The 20207-nt window shown below is 36.0% G+C and overlaps 2 protein-coding genes across 3 annotated transcripts in view; one reads left to right on the top strand and one right to left on the bottom strand.

Moving 5' to 3' along the window:
- LOC144970353 (peroxisome biogenesis factor 2-like) overlaps positions 1–20207 on the top strand; it is a 45274-nt gene that overhangs the window by 8392 nt on the left and 16675 nt on the right. Inside the window, exon 3 of one of the 2 annotated variants that reach the window (XM_078909902.1) lies at positions 5560–5622. The exons of the other annotated variant lie outside the window; for it this stretch is intronic. Within the exon in view, the coding sequence (XP_078766028.1) occupies positions 5560–5622 (63 nt within the window). The remainder of the gene's footprint in view (positions 1–5559; positions 5623–20207) is intronic. 2 annotated transcript variants of the gene reach the window in all.
- The window catches only part of LOC144970355 (uncharacterized), a 162496-nt gene that overhangs the window by 141779 nt on the left and 510 nt on the right, over positions 1–20207 (bottom strand). The window contains 3 exon segments of the mRNA XM_078909906.1: positions 6415–7442; positions 9331–9564; positions 9957–10380. Coding sequence (XP_078766032.1) covers positions 6415–7442; positions 9331–9564; positions 9957–10155 — 1461 coding nt within the window. The 5' untranslated portion in view covers positions 10156–10380.

Here is a 20207-nt window from a genome sequence, read left to right as displayed (position 1 = left end):
GCAAGAGTGCAAGAAATATTTTATTCTACCCTAAAATCGATTCTGATTTCATTATCTCTGAATAAAAGTCATTTACAAAAATACTTAAATGATACTTCTTTTTTATTTATTTATTTATTTTTTTACAATCTAATTGTAGTGAAATTTAACGTTTGATTATCTGACGTCACAAATTATTATTGTAAACTTGATATCATTATGCGTTACTGTTTTAGGGTGAGGGGTAGAATAATAGTAGATATCTAATAAGATATGTTCACGAGATATGCAAAAAGTTTAGTTTTTATACTAGATATTCAAACTTGAAAGCTCACGAATGATATATCTGATACAGAGACTCATTTTTCAAGAAAATTTTGCTATCAGGTGTATATGCATAGGGCTACAGAATTTTGTCTAGTTATTTATATGAGAAGTCATGGGTATCTTGAAAGAAGAATAAATTACAGCGAACGATATCCTTTTTGTATAATAGAAAGAGATGACTGAATCCTAAATTGATTTGCCCCTTTATGTATTGATTTTGAAATCATATATTAGAGAATGTGTTTGTTATGAAGCGGTGTACGTTTAAGCGGATTCTACTGTGTCATAAGACCGACATTTCATATTAGTATATGGCCCCTAAGGCGCTAGACCATAATTCTTTATGCTTTTGTGCCTATTCGTTGTTTTAGCTAGGAAATCGACCGTTGTTGTCGGCCGGAATTAATGTTTTTATTGCTTTTACAGGGGAAGGCACTAGGGGGGCAAATCCGTCCATAGGCTTTGTAAGGTACATATTCCATTTGACTATTCTGGTTATTGAACTAAAATAATAGAAATATGCACACATTTTAAGAGCGCATTTCCACAAGTTCACATATTCGGAGATAAAGATAAATGAACACCACAAAACAAACGACGTTTCGGCCTTTGGCCTTTTTAAAGTAAACACAAAATACATATTATATTTATATGAGATTGTTATAATAATATAGGTGAAAATTTGTACCCCAAAAAAAGTTGAAAGATTAATATAAAAAAAAAAGAAAACAAGACTGATGTAAACCATACTTTTAGATTTTAGGGTTCTATGACTTGATTTTTTTTTTAAACCTATTTGGCGACATTGATTGGGCCATGGTCACCAAAGATCAAGAAGTTGTGTCAGTAATTGTAATATGTAATTGTAATACAAAATGTCTGACAGTTCTACTCTCCACTTTCCACCTAGACTACTTGACTATCATGGCCCCAGGAATTGGATAATGCCGCTCTAAATACAATAAAGGCATTCCTTGGCTCGTACTTGTTGTATTTTAGACTTATCACAATCCGATATCGAAGGGTACGAAAATGGATTATTGCTTCATGCCTTTGTGCTTCGTGCATGATTGCAATGATAATACTAGACATGCTGATCCCTATTTTAATGGAATAGAGAGAGATAAAAAGAACGGACTATTTAATTTGTAATGAGGTGTCCGACCTGGTGTTTTTTAGTTTAAAGGGACATCAGAAATGATTAATCAATGCTGTCTTTCTGTGAATTAATTTGACAGGACACCCCCCCCCCTTTCCCCATTTCTTTAATGAGTATTTGAAATAAAGAAGAAAAAAAAAGGTTTATCAAATTATGATTTGGTTTTATATCAATTGTCGTTACGTTACTGCAAACTTGCCTACTATTACGAACAAATCATAGAATTACGAAATTTTTTGCTCAAATCTCAGAACTTCATGTGATGATGAGCATCTCTAAATCATTAAACCGTATTGAAAATGAAAATTGATGCCGATTTTAAGGATTTTGAAGTGTTATTTAATCCTTGTGCGAGTAAGTTTTTGACCTAAAAATGTTAACTAAAGCGGCTGCTATTTCTGTTTCCTAAGAACTACGACCTTCTAGATTTTTAATGTAAGTAGGTCTACATTGGTGTCAGGATGAGCGCTGAATAAGTCTTGAAAGATGGAAAAATATATCTTTAGAATTAATCAAGTTATTAATCTTAAGTCTAGATTCAAAGACACGCAAGTAGTGACTTGATGGCATGATGTGTGATTAGGGAAGACAACAGCAATAATTGATGGGAACATTATGTTATCAAGGGGGTTTCGATAGCTCAGTTGATAGAGCTCTCACTCCACACGCAAAGGGACCAGGATGTATCCTGGGTGAAGTCCAGATTTTTATTCCTTATTTTTTTATTTTTTTTATATTTTTTTTTTTTGGAACACCTCCCACTCCGTCTACCTAGCATTAATTGGGGCTATTAGACGAGATGGAAAGTATTTCGTGATAGACTAACGTTCTATCCAAAGGGTAACAATCAATTACCATTGTCCGTTTAACGCTATAGAAACCGGGATAAACTCCAGTTCCATGGGTTTTATGGTTCTGAAGGACTGCATCCGGAAAGCTGATTATTTTCAGAAGAAAGACAATTCAACTGAATGTTTAAAAAAAAAATAAAAAAATCGTGTAATTAATTTTTGAATGAGCAAGGTGTCACAAGTTGTTCATACAGCAATATCTGTGTCTAATGTTAAAGCGCAGCGCTCGCGTGAATACCGATAACATCCGTATCTATAATATTTAATAAGAAACATTGTATTGTGACCGCCCTCGCCTCCTTTTAATTCAGATTATCTATAACAGTACAGCTGACTCTGATTCTGATGGAGGATGTTATGCATTTTAATTGACTGATTGTAGATCTTGGATTCCTTGAAAAACACGATTCATTGAATCATGTAGGTGTATGGTATTAACGGCCAAGTCATACTTACAACTTCTAGAGAGAAACTAAGTGGTCTAGTGGTATGGCACTCGCCTTCGGATCGGCAGGCCCTGGTTTCGACTCCCGCTTTGAGCGGCGCATAATTATAGAGTCCTTGTAAAAGGCTCTTTACTCAGATTATTTCACCGTACTCAGATGGAAAATGAGTACATGGCCGTTAACAGTTTTGTCTCTGTGTCATAAAAATTGTAATTTCGCCTTGCAGACGTGCACACATATGCAGGTTTGATATAACCGAGCGAAATTATGGACCTGATTTAATATTGTTGTAATGGACTATATTTTGCGTTGGTTTGAAAGTATTTCCATTACAAAACCAAGCCCACAGTAATTTGGTTTGTCAGACCTGTAAATGAGTACATGTTGGTGACCACCTTCTCTCTCTCTCTCTCTCTCTCTCTCTCTCTCTCTCTCTCTCTATCTCTCTCTCTCTATCTCTCTCTCTCTCTCTCTCTCTCTCTCTCTCTCTCTCTCTCTCTCTCTCTCACCCCCTCCCCCCTCCTACCGAGCCGGCCTTTTTTTTAACATGTGAGAGTGTAATGAACTTTGCGGACCACCGTCATCATCACATAATATGATTTATAATCATATTTAGAAAGTAAACGTGGATATGATAATATATCGAATGGGATACCGAGATACATGCCAAGATAAACTGCAATTATATCTTATTATATCTTTGTATTATCGTCAACACTTTCGTGGGACTTGGACGTGCAATTCCCATTATTGGTTCCAATGAAGCGAATCGAGAATTAATTGGTAACTGCCTGTTTTGTGTGTGTTTGTGCATTTATGTGTGTGTGCGTATGTATGTAATGTATATTAGCGTATGTTTTGTCTTAACACATACACACACACTCACACACACACTAACACACACACACACACACAAGAGGACGCTGTAAGAAGAGCTTTCGTCGCCGTTCAATCGTTCGATAATGAAGTCACTGATCCGTCTTAGCTCCTTATCGATGAGGCTTTTGGTGTGGAAAGACAACAGAATTAAGTGTGGCTATTGTTTTCCTAGCTATTTTACTTTCATTCCTTCCTCTCTCTGTCTCAAATTCCTTCTTTCTATCCATTATCACTTTCATTTGCACCCAAATTGCGCCCTTAACATACTTTCCTGAAAAGTTCATGAATCGCTTTCTGTTGATAGACATTTGTTTTCAAAATTTGAAAGGCATGAGATAGAAATTGAAATATAGAGGGGGGAAAGAACTGGCTATAGTGATAAAATAGGTATTCTCGAGAAAAGAAAAGATCGCCGTAAAGAATCGATATTTTAGTAAGTGTAGGTGTTTCATTCATGGAATTGAACTGAAAGTTGAGATCGTCGGATCCGATAATAAGTGATTTCGTAATCTTACAACAAATACAACAGCCACAATAAAAAAAAAGAACAAGAAAACAAACAAGCATTAATGTACAATTGATTATGGTTTATATTTTTGATATTACCTATTTGTCCCATCAAATCTGTTGTTGTACTATGAAATATAGAACATAATCAAATACTTGGTTGTTTGATTTCTCCCATGATAGAAATGCCATGTTTTTACTTATACTTTTACTTTTATATATATTTCAGTTTAAATTTAATAGGCTATATTACTTTATAAAATGGTGTAAATTTAATATTTTTATAACGTTTATTTATTTATTCATTATGTAATTCAAACCACTGTAAAGCCAATTTCCTTTATGGATCAATAACGTTTATTTATTTATTTATTTTTATTTATTTATTTATTCATTTTTTTACTTATCCTAAAAGATAAAGAATCCCTGGTATAACAGGATTAATAGTAAACAGGCCTTAGGACTGTTTTGTTGGGAATTCCTAGAAACGGACATTTTCTAACGGAATATATCTCTACAGATAAGGTTTTGGAGAGAGAGAGAGAGAGAGAGAGAGAGAGAGAGAGAGAGAGAGAGAGAGAGTAATCTTGACAAAAGTCGCGGGGAGATATACAATAATTGGGGGGGGGGGGATGCCATGAAATGTCTACGAGTAAATTAAATATTAATCACGTATTATCTTATGTGGCGATTGCGTGTGCATTTTAAAAATGCGCTGTAAAGGTAACTGCACAAGTTTAAATGCTATTTTGACTATTTATAATTCTTAATTAGAAAACAAAATAACGAAACATTGCAAAACAAACAAAAAACCCAACAAAACAAAAACAACAACTTCCCCCCCCCCCCCAAAAAAAAAATGTGACCCAATAAAACAAATAAAGCAAACAAAAACAACATTTAAAAAACAAACAACAACAAACCATGAACACGAATCGATTATATATCGTGTCTAGTAAATATTTCTTTTTGACACTTTACACTTAAGACTTATTTTGTTCGACGGACCATCCTATATTAAACGTAGGGGATTGAATTTCACAACAAATAAAATCATCGCATTAAAAACCGCTTAAACAAATCGCTGTTAATACTCATTAAGTCCAATATAATATAGAAGGCCTGTGTTTTTTTATTTGTGTTTGTTGGAACTATATAAGATGACTGAATGAATGATATATGGAGAGATCGACTCAAATTCGGGATTTAAATCACAACATTTTAGCTTGAAATCTATGACCCATTGAAATGAATTTGATCCATTCATTGATTTGGTTCAATCTCAAAATTCTATGGCTTCTTTTTGACTGGTGTCAATTTTTTTAAACAGTGGAAAAGTCGATTGGATTGTGTGCATTGTTATACTAACGTTTATTTTGTTTTGTTTTGTTTTTTTTAAAAACATTTTCAGACAGGATTCCTAGCCCGGTTTGATCCTGAAATCAATGCCGCTATCAAATTGGTCCTTTGGAAGGTGAGTCTTAGACAGTTGCATACCCCCCTCTCTCTCTCTCTCTCTCTCTCTCTCTCTATCTCTCTCTCTCTCTCTCTCTCTATCTATCTATCTATCTATCTATCTCTCCCTCTCTCTCTCTCTCTCTCTCTCTCTCTCTCTCTCTCTCTTTCTCTTTCTCTCTCGATCTATCTACCTATCATCTATCTATCTCTCTCTCTCTCTCTCTCTCTCTCTCTCTCTCTCTCTCTCTCTCTCCTTTTCTGCCTCTCTTTCTTTCTCTCTCACCCCCTTTCTCTTTTAGGAACACAAATTCACACAATAACACCACATTCACACACACACACACACACACACACACACACACACACACACACGAACTCCAATCCATACATCCAACCCATCCTCCCCCCCCCCCCCCCCCCCCCCCCCCCCCCCCCCCCCCCGAAAAAAAAAGCAACATATTCTTAACCTCGTCTGAGAATACTTTTGTTGTTTTTATTTTGTTGTTGTTTTGTTTTGTTTGTGAAAATAAAAGGAAATTATGGGAGGGGGGGGGGGTGCGTCCTTATACAAACTGATCCTGGTGTTTGGTCTCTCTCATTGGGGGGGGGGGGGGGGGTTATTGTGAAAAAAGCAAATTATTTACTCCAGGACACCTTCTTTGATTGATACTCGAACACCAATCGAGACGGTTCGATCTAGCATGTCCCAGTCCCTGTCTGCTACTGAACATGTCACGACTTTCGCTGGTGAGAAACTTTGTTCAGAATGTTATTAAACATGGATTCAAATTAATACGGTTCAACTTACCCCCGCATTAACAGGCTTGATTTCATCGTGTCCGTTCACCACAGTAGTCTTTTCGGTTGTGTCATCATCTTCATCGCCAGTTTCAACATCTTCGTCATCGTAATCTCTCCCGTTAGCGTTGACATTGTCGTCATCGCCGTCCACGAAATAGCCTGACACACTCAAGCCCGAGTCATACATAGGATTGCTCTTGTGTACGCCCGGTGGCGAAGAGTGATGGGTGGGAGACACTCTTGGAGATCCGAAAGAATATGCCTTGGTCGAAAATTTTGGCATCTGCGCCTTAAATCTGGCCATGCTCAGTGCCCTTTTCTGGTCTTGCCTGGGACTGAAGATGTCGCTGATGACGGAATTGTCATCTTCTTGCTGGTTAGGTTGGTAGCCCGCCATCAGGTCTTCGGTTGAAGTGCTGTCGTGTTTGATGGGGGGCCGGAGAAAAGTTTCGTATTTGGAAAAGTCGCTGTGATGGAAAGTAGTAGGGTAAGTACGAAGGGGGAATGTTTCGTCGGTGTAGTTTGAGCCGTTGTCTCCATCGTCCTCCCCCTCATCACTGTCATCGGTATTTTCATCACCTTTATCGTCGTCATCGTCACTGACGCTGTTCATACTTCGGTGAATGTCTCGTTGGATGTCTTCTTCGTATCCTGTCAATCCTGGTTTTTGGTAAGTGTCGAAATATTGGTTATCTCTCTCCATCAGCTCAATAACGACTTCTTGTACACCATCGTCATCGTCTTTCTTTTTATCCACCGAAGAAGTGTGGTCATCTTCGTCATCTTCTTCGTTGTCTTTTAGTTCTGGTGTCCTTGAGCCGCTCTCAACCTTGACCTGCAAATGTTTGGAGGTCGGCATGGCAGTCGACATTGGCGGAGCCGGCGCGAAGATGATCTGTCCGACTTCCAGTTCGACAGGGGTGATAACTCTAACTTGACCCTTTCCTGCCGCATCTCGACCTCTGCCGTCTGAAGATTGTCCTCCGGCCTTCTCTCTGTTTTCCAAATCCTGTTTTTCCATTGGAATTCCTTCGCCTGTGGGAATATGATTTAGGAATTAGTGTATTTTTAAAGTCACTATCCATCTTCATAAATCAAATAAATAAGTAAAAATAAATGCATATTTATTTAACGCATTGCCACAGGATCAGTGCGCTTCTCAATGCTTCATTTATTACCCTACATATTCCCTGACTATATTCTTGAACTCATTCACACCTGAGTCGAGTGGGGTAGTTGTGTGTGTGAAGTGTCTTGCTCAAGGACACAACGTCGGGGCCCGAGTTTTGCAGGGAGACAGTGCCCAAGGCCAAGACATTCATGATAGATAAATTTCGACGCACTGTTCTTACTGTGAGCGTAGCCATCTTGATACATATCACGATGGCTACGCTCTGAGCCGGTCAATTTGAGCATTTTGACTGCGACTGATATCATTTTGCAACAAAAGTACAATTACTCGAATGGAAAAAAAACCGAATAAAGAAAGAAAATAATATTTTTAAAAGATACGATATTTGGTTGATAAACATAACATCCTGTCTGATAAAGCAGCGAAAAAATGCAAGAAAGAAAATTATCTCGGATTATTTAAACGCATCATAGATTCATTGCTCTTAACGATATGCAATCCGACCATTGAGGAATGCCTTAAAATTGAAGAATGCCATTTGCATTTGAATTACGGGACCATGAGCCGCGCATAGTTGAGGCTTTAGAAAAAAAGCTCTTTACTCACATTATCTCACCGTACTCAGGTGAAAATGATTACCTGAACGTTAAAAGCATTGTCTCCGTCGGAGAAATTGAAATATCGCCTAATAGGCGTCATGTCTCGTCTTACATGTTAATTGTTACTGCTGGCTGGAGATCCATTGTAAAACACATTTAGCACATTTAGTGGATATTGCTCTATAGATAGTTCGAAGATGACGTCACTCAGGTCTTTGTTATTGTTTTTTTGCCATCCGCGTTTATGAGTAATGCTCACTGAACTGTATTAACCCGACTATATGTGTTCGTGGATACATATAGTTTTGTGTGTTGGTCCGTTATACTTCCGGATGGCAATGTTGTGAGCTTCTTAGCCAAGCGCATACTATCTATATAAATGCTCTTTTTATTTTAATTTTAATTACTTCAATGCGATGATGACGCGTCCATCCGAGGAATAAAATATCCCAGATGGATAATATATAATTTCAGCCTCGCAGGTTTGTACGTTTTTTACCAAACTTCTCAATTGAGTCTAATGTCCGGAGGGAATTCACGTTTTAAATTTGATTTGAAATATAAAGTATGAAATTTTAGTTATATTCACTGCTTTTAGGAAGGAGCGCGCGCGAATATAATTTCTTGACTCGCGTAGAATAAAGATTTAATCATACTGATCATTTTTACAAAATTTTACTCATCTAGACATACTACAGGGATGAACTCTTTCCGGCTAAAGCCGGAAGACCGACTTTTATTTTTTTAAATATTTTCGCTGAACTTGGTTAGTATTTATTAGCGGTTACTTTTTTTATTTTATCATTATTTTTTTTTTTTGAAGGGGGGGGGGGGGGGGGTTTCTTAAGATGAAAGTAGGCTATTAGTTGTTTAAACGGTTAAGGCAAAGCTAGATGACATGTATCCTTTTCTATGATTTAAGGGTGATGCCATTTGATGACGAGAAGCTTTGCACGAAATATGTTCACCTAATATGCACTTTACGAGAAATTGTTTGCAGGCTTTCTTTTATTGCAGTAAAAGGCAGCCCAGATTTTGCGGGACAAGCGCGATGAACCACATTTTTCACTGAATTTTTCTCATGCTTTATTTCATATTATCTTATCAAAATACCAATTTTCGGATGTTTACGTTTCGTCATTGTTTTCTCACTATTGGTCACCATCTGTCAAAACATGAAGTTGTGCCTTACTTAAGATGAGGCTTTCCTCACTCCCCCTCCCATCGTAAGGGTTGGCGAAATTCCCGAGACTGTCCGGACTCCCCCTTTTGTTGGCAGGACTTCCGGGTTTGCTGGAGGGACTTCCGCGTTTGTCTGGGTTAGGGGACGCCATCGCTGTGAACTGGATGGAGTTTGGGTTGTAGTTGTGATCGTTGTCGAGGTCGAATTCAGAGTCTTGGAAAGTTGTTGAAGTTTCTCCAATACCTATAGAAACAAAGAGGAGAATCAGTCCAAAGTTTCCCTTGTTTGAGGCAGACTTAAGTTGATGACGTTTATTTATTTATTATTTTTTTTTTTTTGGTATTGTTTTTGAAAAAAAGGAAGAAAAAATATTAATAGATAATGAAATAAAAAGATATGATGTGTATGTGTGGTTATCTGCTGTCTGTCTCTCTCTGTCTCTTTGTCTGTGATGCATTATCATTTATCATATATTGATAATATAAATATGTTATAGGAATTGGATACACAATCATGCATGTAATTCAGATTATTACTATTAGCAAGCAAATAAGAAGAAAAAAAATGGTAATTGAAGACATGACAATGATTATGACCTGATTCATGGATCATGCAGGCCGCTATATTTAGTATACCTGTTTGATATCGTCTCTCCAAAGCTCTCGACCTTGTCTTCCTCAAACGCTGGGCTTCTATCTTACTGATTGGGTAGTCGACTGTTGTTCCCTCGTTCCAATCCTGTACCAGTTCCCCGTAGATGTTACTCGTTATACAAGGCAGCTGCTCACACTCGCAAGTTGGCTGATACCAAATCGTGAAGGAGCCATCGCTCATGCCCGTGTTACAAAGTTCCTATGCTTGTGACTGTGTTACTGGTACACTTCCAAAAAATGGTCCCACTATTAATTTTTATCGCTATTCCTGTTGATATTGTCTAACTTTTTATTTTATTATTATTTTTTTGGGGGCCTACTTAATTCCGGATTTCCGCCTATGCTACTAGGTTTGTTTTTGGTTTTCTTTTAAATTTGCTCCTAATCCAAAATTGGGTCGAAATATCTGTTAGGATGGAAAGCAAACAAATATTTTTAAGTATTAGAAATTTTAAGGTAATGAAATCTTTCAACTTCTTTCATTGAAGAAAAAAAAAATGAAACAGTTTACTGCACATCATTCACTGGAATTTAATTTGTCGTTTTAAATGCACTTCGGTTCTTGGGTCATTTTATCGATCAGAATTTATAACCTTGCATTCAATTATTGAGATAACACCAAATGACCGGGGAGATCTTATCGTCTTTCATTTTTGATGAGGTTAGCAGAACATGTTCTCATACACTAAATACGTCATGCTAAAAAGGGCAGAACTCGGATGACACGGCAATAGAAACCAATTAAGGATCGATGTTTAACCCTGGCTGTGTTCTCGATCCCATCAGTCTTTTGACAAACTGATGCCATTCTGTTTGGTTTCTCCGTGGTCTTTTATGGCTCGCCTCCGTCGCGATCAATTTTATCGATCCCACGCCATCGATTTTGAATAAGATCGATATCCATTGTATTGTAATTTCTTCGATTGATAGATTAACCCGCTGTGACGTAGATTACAGCTGCAACTGTTTGGGAAGTGTCACGAAAGTAGTGGCGCATTGATGTGATAAACAGATGAAAATGTGAATTTTGACTTGTTTGTTTGTATGTTTGGTTTTTTTTTTTTTTTTGTATTTTTTTTTTTTTGTTTTTTTTTTTTCTTTGGGGGGGGGGGGGGTGCTTGTAGGTTGGTTGCTTTTGAGTTTGGTGGGCGTTTGACTTCATTTTGTAATTATCAATTATTTAGCTGAGTCAACACTATCCCTGACGTGACGTTGTTGTCTGCCCTGCGGGCTTATCCTTGCTTTTTACATGGCGGCGTTCCAGGTGGCTGGAATGAGCAGATTATCTCCAGTGGATTAACCGATTGCACTGTGAACCAACGACATCAAGGGGTCGGACCCGTTGCAATTCTTACACATACATACCATACCAACAATGCTTGTTTTAATCAGCCCAGATTGATTAACAAGCAGAGATAGCTGATTCATTGTGTTATTTACTCCCTTTCTAGTTTCTACTGCTATGTTCCTGAGAAGGCAGGGCGTTGCCGATTAAGCAATCGTTATTAATTGCCAACCGCAATAAGACGATCACGCCTTTGCTCCACAAATGGATATGCGAAATCGGACAGCATACAACTAAATGAAGGGTAGGGATTTGACAGTGTATATTTTTTAGGTCACTGTACCACTGACCAATCTATACTTTTTTCTTCATCTCGTATTTTGCGGTAGTCGGAAAAATCAGATAGCCTGACCTATAACCACCATCCAGGGTGAATTTAGATGCTGGTCAGGATAGAGCGTCAAAATCTGAAGCGAGTCTGAGAGATACTCAGGATGAAAACACTTGGTTCAACTATTCAGTACCAGGGATGCGGTCATACCGACCCCACATTTATCGACTTTTTAAAAACCGTTTTTTCTTATTCTTTCCTTGTCCCAACGACAAATCAAAGCACTTTGCGTTATAAAAGATACGGCACAAACCTTATTTGGCGCCACCTCTGGTCAAATTTTAGTTTGTCAAAGATAATTTTGGATTGGGACACTGTAATATGATTTACTTCGAATTGATTCAGTGATTTAAAAACAAACAAACCGTTATTTGAAGCATAGAAACATACTTTTTAAATTACCGTTATGAAATACCAAATTGTAATTTCTAAGTAAAATAATATGACAAGTCTATCAAGGCATTTGTAAAAAATGTCTTGTACTTGTAAACTGAAACAGGTTCAATGTCCTATTCAAGCCATAGAGGGCAGATGCTTTCGCATGGCATTTGCAAAGCTGAACCAGGTGACGTTATACATCTCTCTGTCAATTTATTTATAGATTTTAAGGATTTCCATCCTAGCATTCTTGTCCACTCAGCAGTGATTTAGCAAATGTAACCCATCGTCTCAAAACGGTATTATGTCGGAGTGAACAAGTTACAAAAAAAAAGGGGGGATTTTAAAGTTTAAACGATCAGAAAGGGGCATTTAAGATGTTGTCGATGTATAGAATTCTATCAATTCTATTCTATTGAGCATAAGAATTATCCCAAGTCTTATGTTTTTGGTTATTAATTCAATTTCTAAAGTCTAAATTACCGCGAAGTAATACAGTTTTGAGACGGCGGGTCACAAATTATAGCTTTTGAGTTAGATTATGTCGAACAGTACTACCAATTTGGCATAAAAACGTCCAAAAAAGGTCCAGATTTTTTAATAAAATAAAAATAAAAATAAAATTCCCTTTATCCATCCCCTCGGGGAAATTTGCCTCTAGGGTCTATTCCAAGGGAAGACTGGAAAACCCCAGGCGTCAGTACAACGCCGCAAATTGAGCTAGGGCGAGGTGACTTGCTCAAGGCCACACAGCGCAGCTGCGGGTGATCGAACTCGATACCTTTCGGGTACGAAACAAAGACCGTACTGCTAAGCCACGCTGCCCCTCTAAAGATCGTGTAGATAACGTTCTCTTGCTGCCCTCGTCATTCCAGGAAGAGTCAATTCCTTTTTCCGTGCACCACATCATAAGTCAACACTTGATGATTGGGAAGTTTCCAAATACTGTAAATTATTCCTGAACACCAGGCCGAATGTTGGCCTATGGGCACTTTTATATAGTATAAAATGTTATTATAATGTAATGTTGCGAGATCAACTTCGGTCTATGACTGTTATTTATTGATTTATGGTATATGATTCATTGTCTTTGTACTGTAAACCCTTAATGGTAAAGGATGTAGTCTTTTTTTGTTGTTGTTGTTCTTCCTCTTCTAAATGTTTTTGTTTTTTGTTGTTTGGTTTTGTTTTGTTTTTGTTTGTTTTTTGTGTTTTTTTCCCTTGCATGTCACTTTCTTTTTAATTTTTCGTGCTCAGTGTTTGACTTCCCTTTGTAATATTCAATAATTAAGCTGAGCCGACAATATTGAGCATGAGTTTGTATTATTTCGTATTTTAGGTTAGAATCTTTATTTATATTATGATTTATCGCCATTATACTCTAAAACGTGTATTGCGGAAAACGGTATTATTGTTTTGTAGGCATTAAAACAAAAACAAACAAAAAACATCCATGCAAAAGCAATTTACTTTCCTTACCAAACAAGTTGCCTGTGGTGCACATCTTTGGACTCGCACTCTGATCTTACTATTCTGGTGACTGTCAAAATAGCAAGGTACTCATTCAGACGTGTCAAGTTCTTATCCAGGGGCACAACGCTCGGATTTGAGTCCAGAGCTTTGCCATCATTGTCACCCACCCTGTCAATTAACACTGAGTTGACTCTGGTACTGTTCGTAACAGCGTCAATGCGATTCGATCACATAATGATGACAGTTATTATGATCTGCAACATAAAATTAATGGAGGATGACCTGCCCGGCTTGGTTTATTGTGTGAGGGTGTCCAGTGCCCACCGTTGTTCTTCATTGTCCACCACTGACCCGCGTTCACCATAATGAAAGCCGACACTTATAACAATGCATTACATGGTCCTTCTTAGCCGGTACTGTAGCATTTATTAATCGTACCCAATACAATGCGAGGAGATTTGTCACCACCCGTTTATTGGTCACTCTCCTATTGTTGTTGTGTGTCCTTGTCTTGTTTGTAAGTGGCACCTTCCTACTTACTAACTCTTATGGTCAATTCAATGTATTGGTCAAGTCTGTTTGTTGTTTTTTAGGGGGAGCGGGGGTGGGGGGGGGGGGGGTTGTGAGGTGTGATGAAAATTTTTTTAAATGATGTTAGTCTCTTTTATTCGCATGCTTCTGACTGTCTTGTAAAAACGAAAAAAGAAAAAGAATAGGTCATTGGGAATTTGATTTTCTCACTTTAAGTGTTGATGATGGTGGTGATAGTTATGACGACGATAATGATGATGGAGATTGTGACGGTGGCGATGCCGGTGGTGGTACCACAACCAGTAGAAGTAGTACTAGTAGTAGTAGTAGTAGTAGTAGTAGTAGTAGTAGTAGTAGTAGTAGTAGTAGTAGTAGTAGTAGTAGTAGTAGTAGTCATGGTTTATGAAGTTTAATGCATGTTTCTTTGCATCGGTTCTTGAGAGGTCTCCAATGGAGTCATTTCATTTCAAAACATTCCATTGTCAAATTTAAAAAAACAACTTTGAAGAGGGTTTTGTCTCTCATTTTTTAAAGTCTGGCCTTTTTTACGACAAATTAATTGTCGAGTTTGAATATTATAATTTAGGTGAAAAGAAATGTAAAAAGAAAAATTAATTAATTAATTAAACGTTGCATTTTAGTATGAAGTTAAAGTATCCAAGGAATCAGACGGCCCATAAACGAAAATCAGGTCAGCCACTGTCGATCTATGAATATTAAGAGTCAGTTGTATTTTTTAAAAAGAGGAATTGATAACGTTATTTATTTTAGACAAGAGTGACAAGAATGTGTTTTTACTTGTTTGAACTCAGACTAGCATAGTGGTTGTCGGCGTGATAAAAGTTTGTCGTCACAACATGAATATATATGTATATTTATGGGGTGTGTTTTCCTCTTCTCAAGTAAACATAAAATGTCGCTGATATCGAGAAATATATATATATATATATATATATATATATATATATATATATATATATATATATATATATGACCCATTGGCCTTAATACGGTAATATCTCGGGGTCAAAAGTTCTTATTAAGAAGAGTGAAACTAGTTTAATCGAATGCAAAAACTCAAAATTTCACATTTTGATCATTTCAACTTCATATTCACTTTTACGAATCGGATATACTCCCATATAATACCCTTTTGATGCGGTGAGATACATATAAAGGATTGTTTGTATAGATAGAACGAAATTGACATCACCCAGTTCATTGTTATTGTTTTTAGCCAGTCATTTTGACGAGTTCTCACGAAATTGTATTATTCAGGCTATAAACGATTAAGGTTACACATTGTTTTGTGTATTGGTTCGTTATATCCGGCTGGCGGATGTTATGCGTTTTCTAACTAAACGCATAGTATCAATTGACAACAGGGATACCAAAAAACACGAAATAACCATATATCCATTAGTTGTAGATTATTGATTCAGCAGAGCCAAATATTGATGGGACGAAATTGACGTCACTCGGGTCTTTGTAAAGTTTTTAGCCAGCCACTTTTATAAGGAGTTCTTCACTAAATTATATTAGCCAGACTACTATAAACGTTCAATGTTACACATAGTTTTGTGCGTTGATACGTTTAATCCGGCTTTCGGATTGTGAGGTTTTTGACTAAACGCACAGCATCAATATTTAGATGTATTTATATGCACGGATCAACAGTATATACCATTCAAAATGTTCTTACTTTACATTGCCCAATTGTTATTATTATTATTGTTGTTATTATTATTATTATTATTATTATTATTATTATTATTATTATTATTATTATTATTATTATTATTATTATTATTATTATTATTCGACAATCCTTTTGTTGCTTAACTCTAACAAAATTGAAACTTAATTACATCTCAAGCATGTGAGCTATATTTTAAGGTAGAAAAATACAAGAAAAAGTCTTAGTGCCCCCCCCCCCCCCCCCCCCAACCTCCTTTACAAATATAAATGTATACATTATGCCTCAGAACAGGCTTATATCAATGCACCAAACTTCGAGAAGTTGGCTGCTTTCAATTTTGGGTTCTCGTCCTCGTCTTTTAAAGTCTCGTCTTAAGCAACAAATGGAATGTCGAGCGAGCTCGAATATTATCATTTAATGAAGAGGGGTGTAAAAAACAAGTTGTTAATTTTTTTTTTATCCACTAAATGTGCTCAAAGCGCTTTACAAGGGGTCACTGGTCAACAGCAATATTTAACATGTAGGACGGGACATGACGCCTGTTAGGCGATATTACAATTTTTAGGACACAGACAACTCTGTAACGGCCAGGTACTAATTTTACACATGAGTACGGTGAGAGAATGTGAGTAAAAAGCCTTATCCAAGGACTCAACTATGCGCCGAGCGCGAGGCTCGAACCCTGGACCTTCCGATCCGAAAGCGAGTGTCATACCACAAGACCACATAGCCGCACAAGGCCTTTGTGTGTTTTGTTTTTTTTTGTTTGATTGCTTATTTCTATATTTCTAGAATATGCATTTTGGTAAAACTGCTGCAGGTCAAATCAAAACATTGAAAAATTGAGTAACTTATATTATGAAAACGATGATGATGAAGATGGTGATAATGATGATGATGATGATGATGATGATGATGATGATGATGATGATGATGATGATGATGATGATGACGGTGAGAATACCTGAATAGCGCGCGGCTTTCCAAAACGATTTGTTTCTAGGCTTAGGCGCTTAAAACAAAACAAAACAAAAAAAAAAAAAGAACATCAACCTGAAAGAAACAGTCATGCTCTAAAATTAGAGTGTATTTTATTCTTTCATAAAGGGTGGCCACTATTTTGGAGTAGGACTGTTTTCGAAGTCATTCGCATGGTTTAAGTTTATGATTTTTTTTTAAATCTCAATATAGAGGTCTAGCTATTACACATCGAGACTTTTTTTTTATTTTATTCTGTATTTGAAGGCTTTTGTTTTAGGGAAGGTCAAGTTTAGTATGGTTCTCAAACCACTCCTTCCGATTATTCCTTAGACCCTGTTGATATGTACTTAATCTAATGCTTTACACACACACACACACACACACACACACACACACACACATACACATTAATACCAACCAATAGTAATCAATTGAATATTTGGACTATAAGTCAGTGGACTATCCCATTTTTTCTTCCAAATCTCACTTGTTCACTTTCTTTCACTTTTCAGTTTAAAAAAAAAGGTAATTTCAGGTTTAATGATGATGATAATAATAATAATAATAATAATAATAATAATAATAATAAAATAATAATAATAATAATAATAATAATAATAATAATAATAATAATAGTAATAATAATAATAATAATAATAATGATGATGATGATGATGATGATGATGATGATGATGATGATGATGATGATGATGATGATGATGATAAGAAGAAGAAGAAGAAGAAGAAGAAGAATTCTATGAAATTGCAGGTAGCCTGTAAAACTTTTACAAATAATATAAAGAAAATATCCACCATTTTTTATTTCCTTACTAAAGATGCACCAATGAAACTCGTCACAACTCTTGTTTTATCACGTCTAGACTATTGCAATGGCCTTTTAGCAATGATAAAATCTCGCGCTTGCAGGTCATACAGAATAAAGCAGCTAAATTAGTGACAAGACAAACGAGAATGGCACACTCCCTGCCTATTCTGTATGAGCTGCACTGGTTGTCTGTCAAAGGAAACAATCATTTTAAAAATTGCTCTGTTTTGTTTTAAAAACCTAAATGATGAAGCACCTGACTACATCAAAAGCATGTTAGAAATATGTGTGCCAAATAGGAATTTATGATCCTCGACAGAGAAGACTTACTCTTAGAAATAATCATAATTACTAATTTAATTTTATTGCGGCCGTTTTTTTTAACCCACACAGGGCCCATTGTGTGGAACGACTTGCCCAGAAGGATAAGAGAAGCAAAATATATTGATAGTTTTAAATCATTGTTAAAGCACTACATTTTTACCGTTTCATTTACATGATATCGATACGATATGCATGACATACACTGCTGCTATTGATATCATTGTGGTAAACTTATATGTTTTATATGTAAATTTGTATATTTATTTGTAACTTGCATTGAGCATTAGACGGTGATGAAAATGCGCGATATAAAGGTCATGTATTATAACAATAATTATATTATTAGTTAATAATGATAATAATAATAATAATAATAATAATAATAATAATAATAATAATAATAATAATAATAATAATAATAATAATGATAATAATAATAATAATAATAATAATAATAATAATAATAATAATAATAATAATAATAATGATAATAATAACAATAATAACAATAATAACAATAATAATAATAATAATAGTGAAACATGTTTTGTTTATAGTGTCCAGTGTTTTATATTAACCATTTAATCAAAACTATGAATGATTTTAAATAAAAGGGTCAAATGAAATATAGATAAAACATTTTCCAGGTTTATATGCCAGAATCTTAATGCTGGATAAGCCTAGCCTCGCCCCCCTGACCTTAAAGCTGACCAACTGGAACAATCAGCATTCAATACGATCTTAGTATTGATGCTTTGCGTTTAGGTAAAATATTCATAACATTCGCCAGCCGGATATAAAGTACAAAACTATGTGTGACCGTGAACGTTTATAGTCTGATTGATATAATTTAGTGAGAACAATCACCAAAATGGCTGTCTAAAACCAATAATAAAGAGCTGAGTGACGTTAGCTTCGTTCCTTCTATAAGTATACATGTGCCACTCTAAAAGATTTGAAACAAAGACCCCTTTTTTTGCTATAGCATACTACAATGTAACAGCATCACGATTTTGATATAATTTTGTCCAATGAATGAGTCTGTAGCCTATCAGTTCTTGCAAAATAGTCAAGTGCAGCGATGTAGAGCTCGGTCAGTTAGCCGATGGTCGACAATGATAGCAAACTCCTGACTCTCGTTTATATCCCTGTGCATAAATCTTTATTCTACACGCCTCAGTGTGAATGAGGCACATTGCTAAAGGTAGTGTTAGACGTTGTAATAGGAAATGTACCCCCCCCCCCCCCCCAAAAAAAAAAAAAAAAAAAAAAAAACCCAAAAAACAAAACCTTCCTAACAGGCGAGTTGTACAGTTTGAGATGGAAATTTGGTATCATTTTGTCTGCTGGGGTATTAGATAAAACATTGCGAAACGTATCGTGATATCGTGCCTTCTCTGTTGGCCTAAAATTTGGAAATTTTCATTGTTGATGGGATGTTCCGTTCTCTCACTATCTGAGTATTGTTATGTTGACGAAAACTTATCAGTTGACGAACTCAAGTCGTTGCTATTGTTTTTTGCCATCCGCGTACCTATATGAGTAATTCTCACTAAACTGTATTAACCAGACTATAAACGTTAAAGGTTACACATAGTTTTGTGTGTTGGTCCGTTATACTTTCGGATGGCAATGTTGTGAGCTTCTTAGCCAAGCGCATACTATCTATACTTGTATACGAAAATGGATGTATGCAGTTAATATGGGATTACATAGATCATTATATTGATACAAGCCACATATTCTTGAAGGAATGTTTCTTTTGTTTTTGTTTGTTTTTTTGTTTTTTGTTTTTTTGTTTTTTTTTTTTGCTTTTGTATTGATTTGTTTTCTAAATGCGTTTATATGATAGAGGAGAGGTTTGGGGGGGGGGGGGGGGGGGGGTTAGAGTTATTTTATATATATTTATATTGTGTACCTGCATTGTGTACGTGCTTATTTGTATGAGTATATGTATGTATGCATATATATATATATATATATATATATATATATATATATATATATATATATATATATATATGTGCTTAGGTATATATACCAGATTTAGTAACTTATTTCTAGTTTGGTGTGTTCATGTGTATATAATATGAGAGAGAGAGAGAGAGAGAGAGAGAGAGAGAGAGAGAGAGAGAGAGAGAGAGAGAGAGAGGGGGGGGGGGGATTGGTGAGGTGATGTGAGAAAGAATGAATGCAATGGGTTGTTCAATTGTATTTAGATATGTAAATATGAACATGCATTTTTGCTTGTATTGATTATTCACGTAGGTATTTAGGTAAATCCATGGAGCTAGTTTGATTACGCGGGCATTACAATTAATATTAATGTTTCTTATTATAATTTT

This window comes from Berghia stephanieae, chromosome 4 (assembly GCF_034508935.2).
Source record: "Berghia stephanieae isolate SIO BIC M18660-M18661 chromosome 4, UCSD_Bste_1.3, whole genome shotgun sequence".
Lineage (NCBI taxonomy): Eukaryota > Metazoa > Mollusca > Gastropoda > Nudibranchia > Aeolidiidae > Berghia > Berghia stephanieae.
The sequence above is the reverse complement of the archived record's forward strand: the minus strand, read 5'-3'. Positions and strand labels throughout refer to the sequence as shown.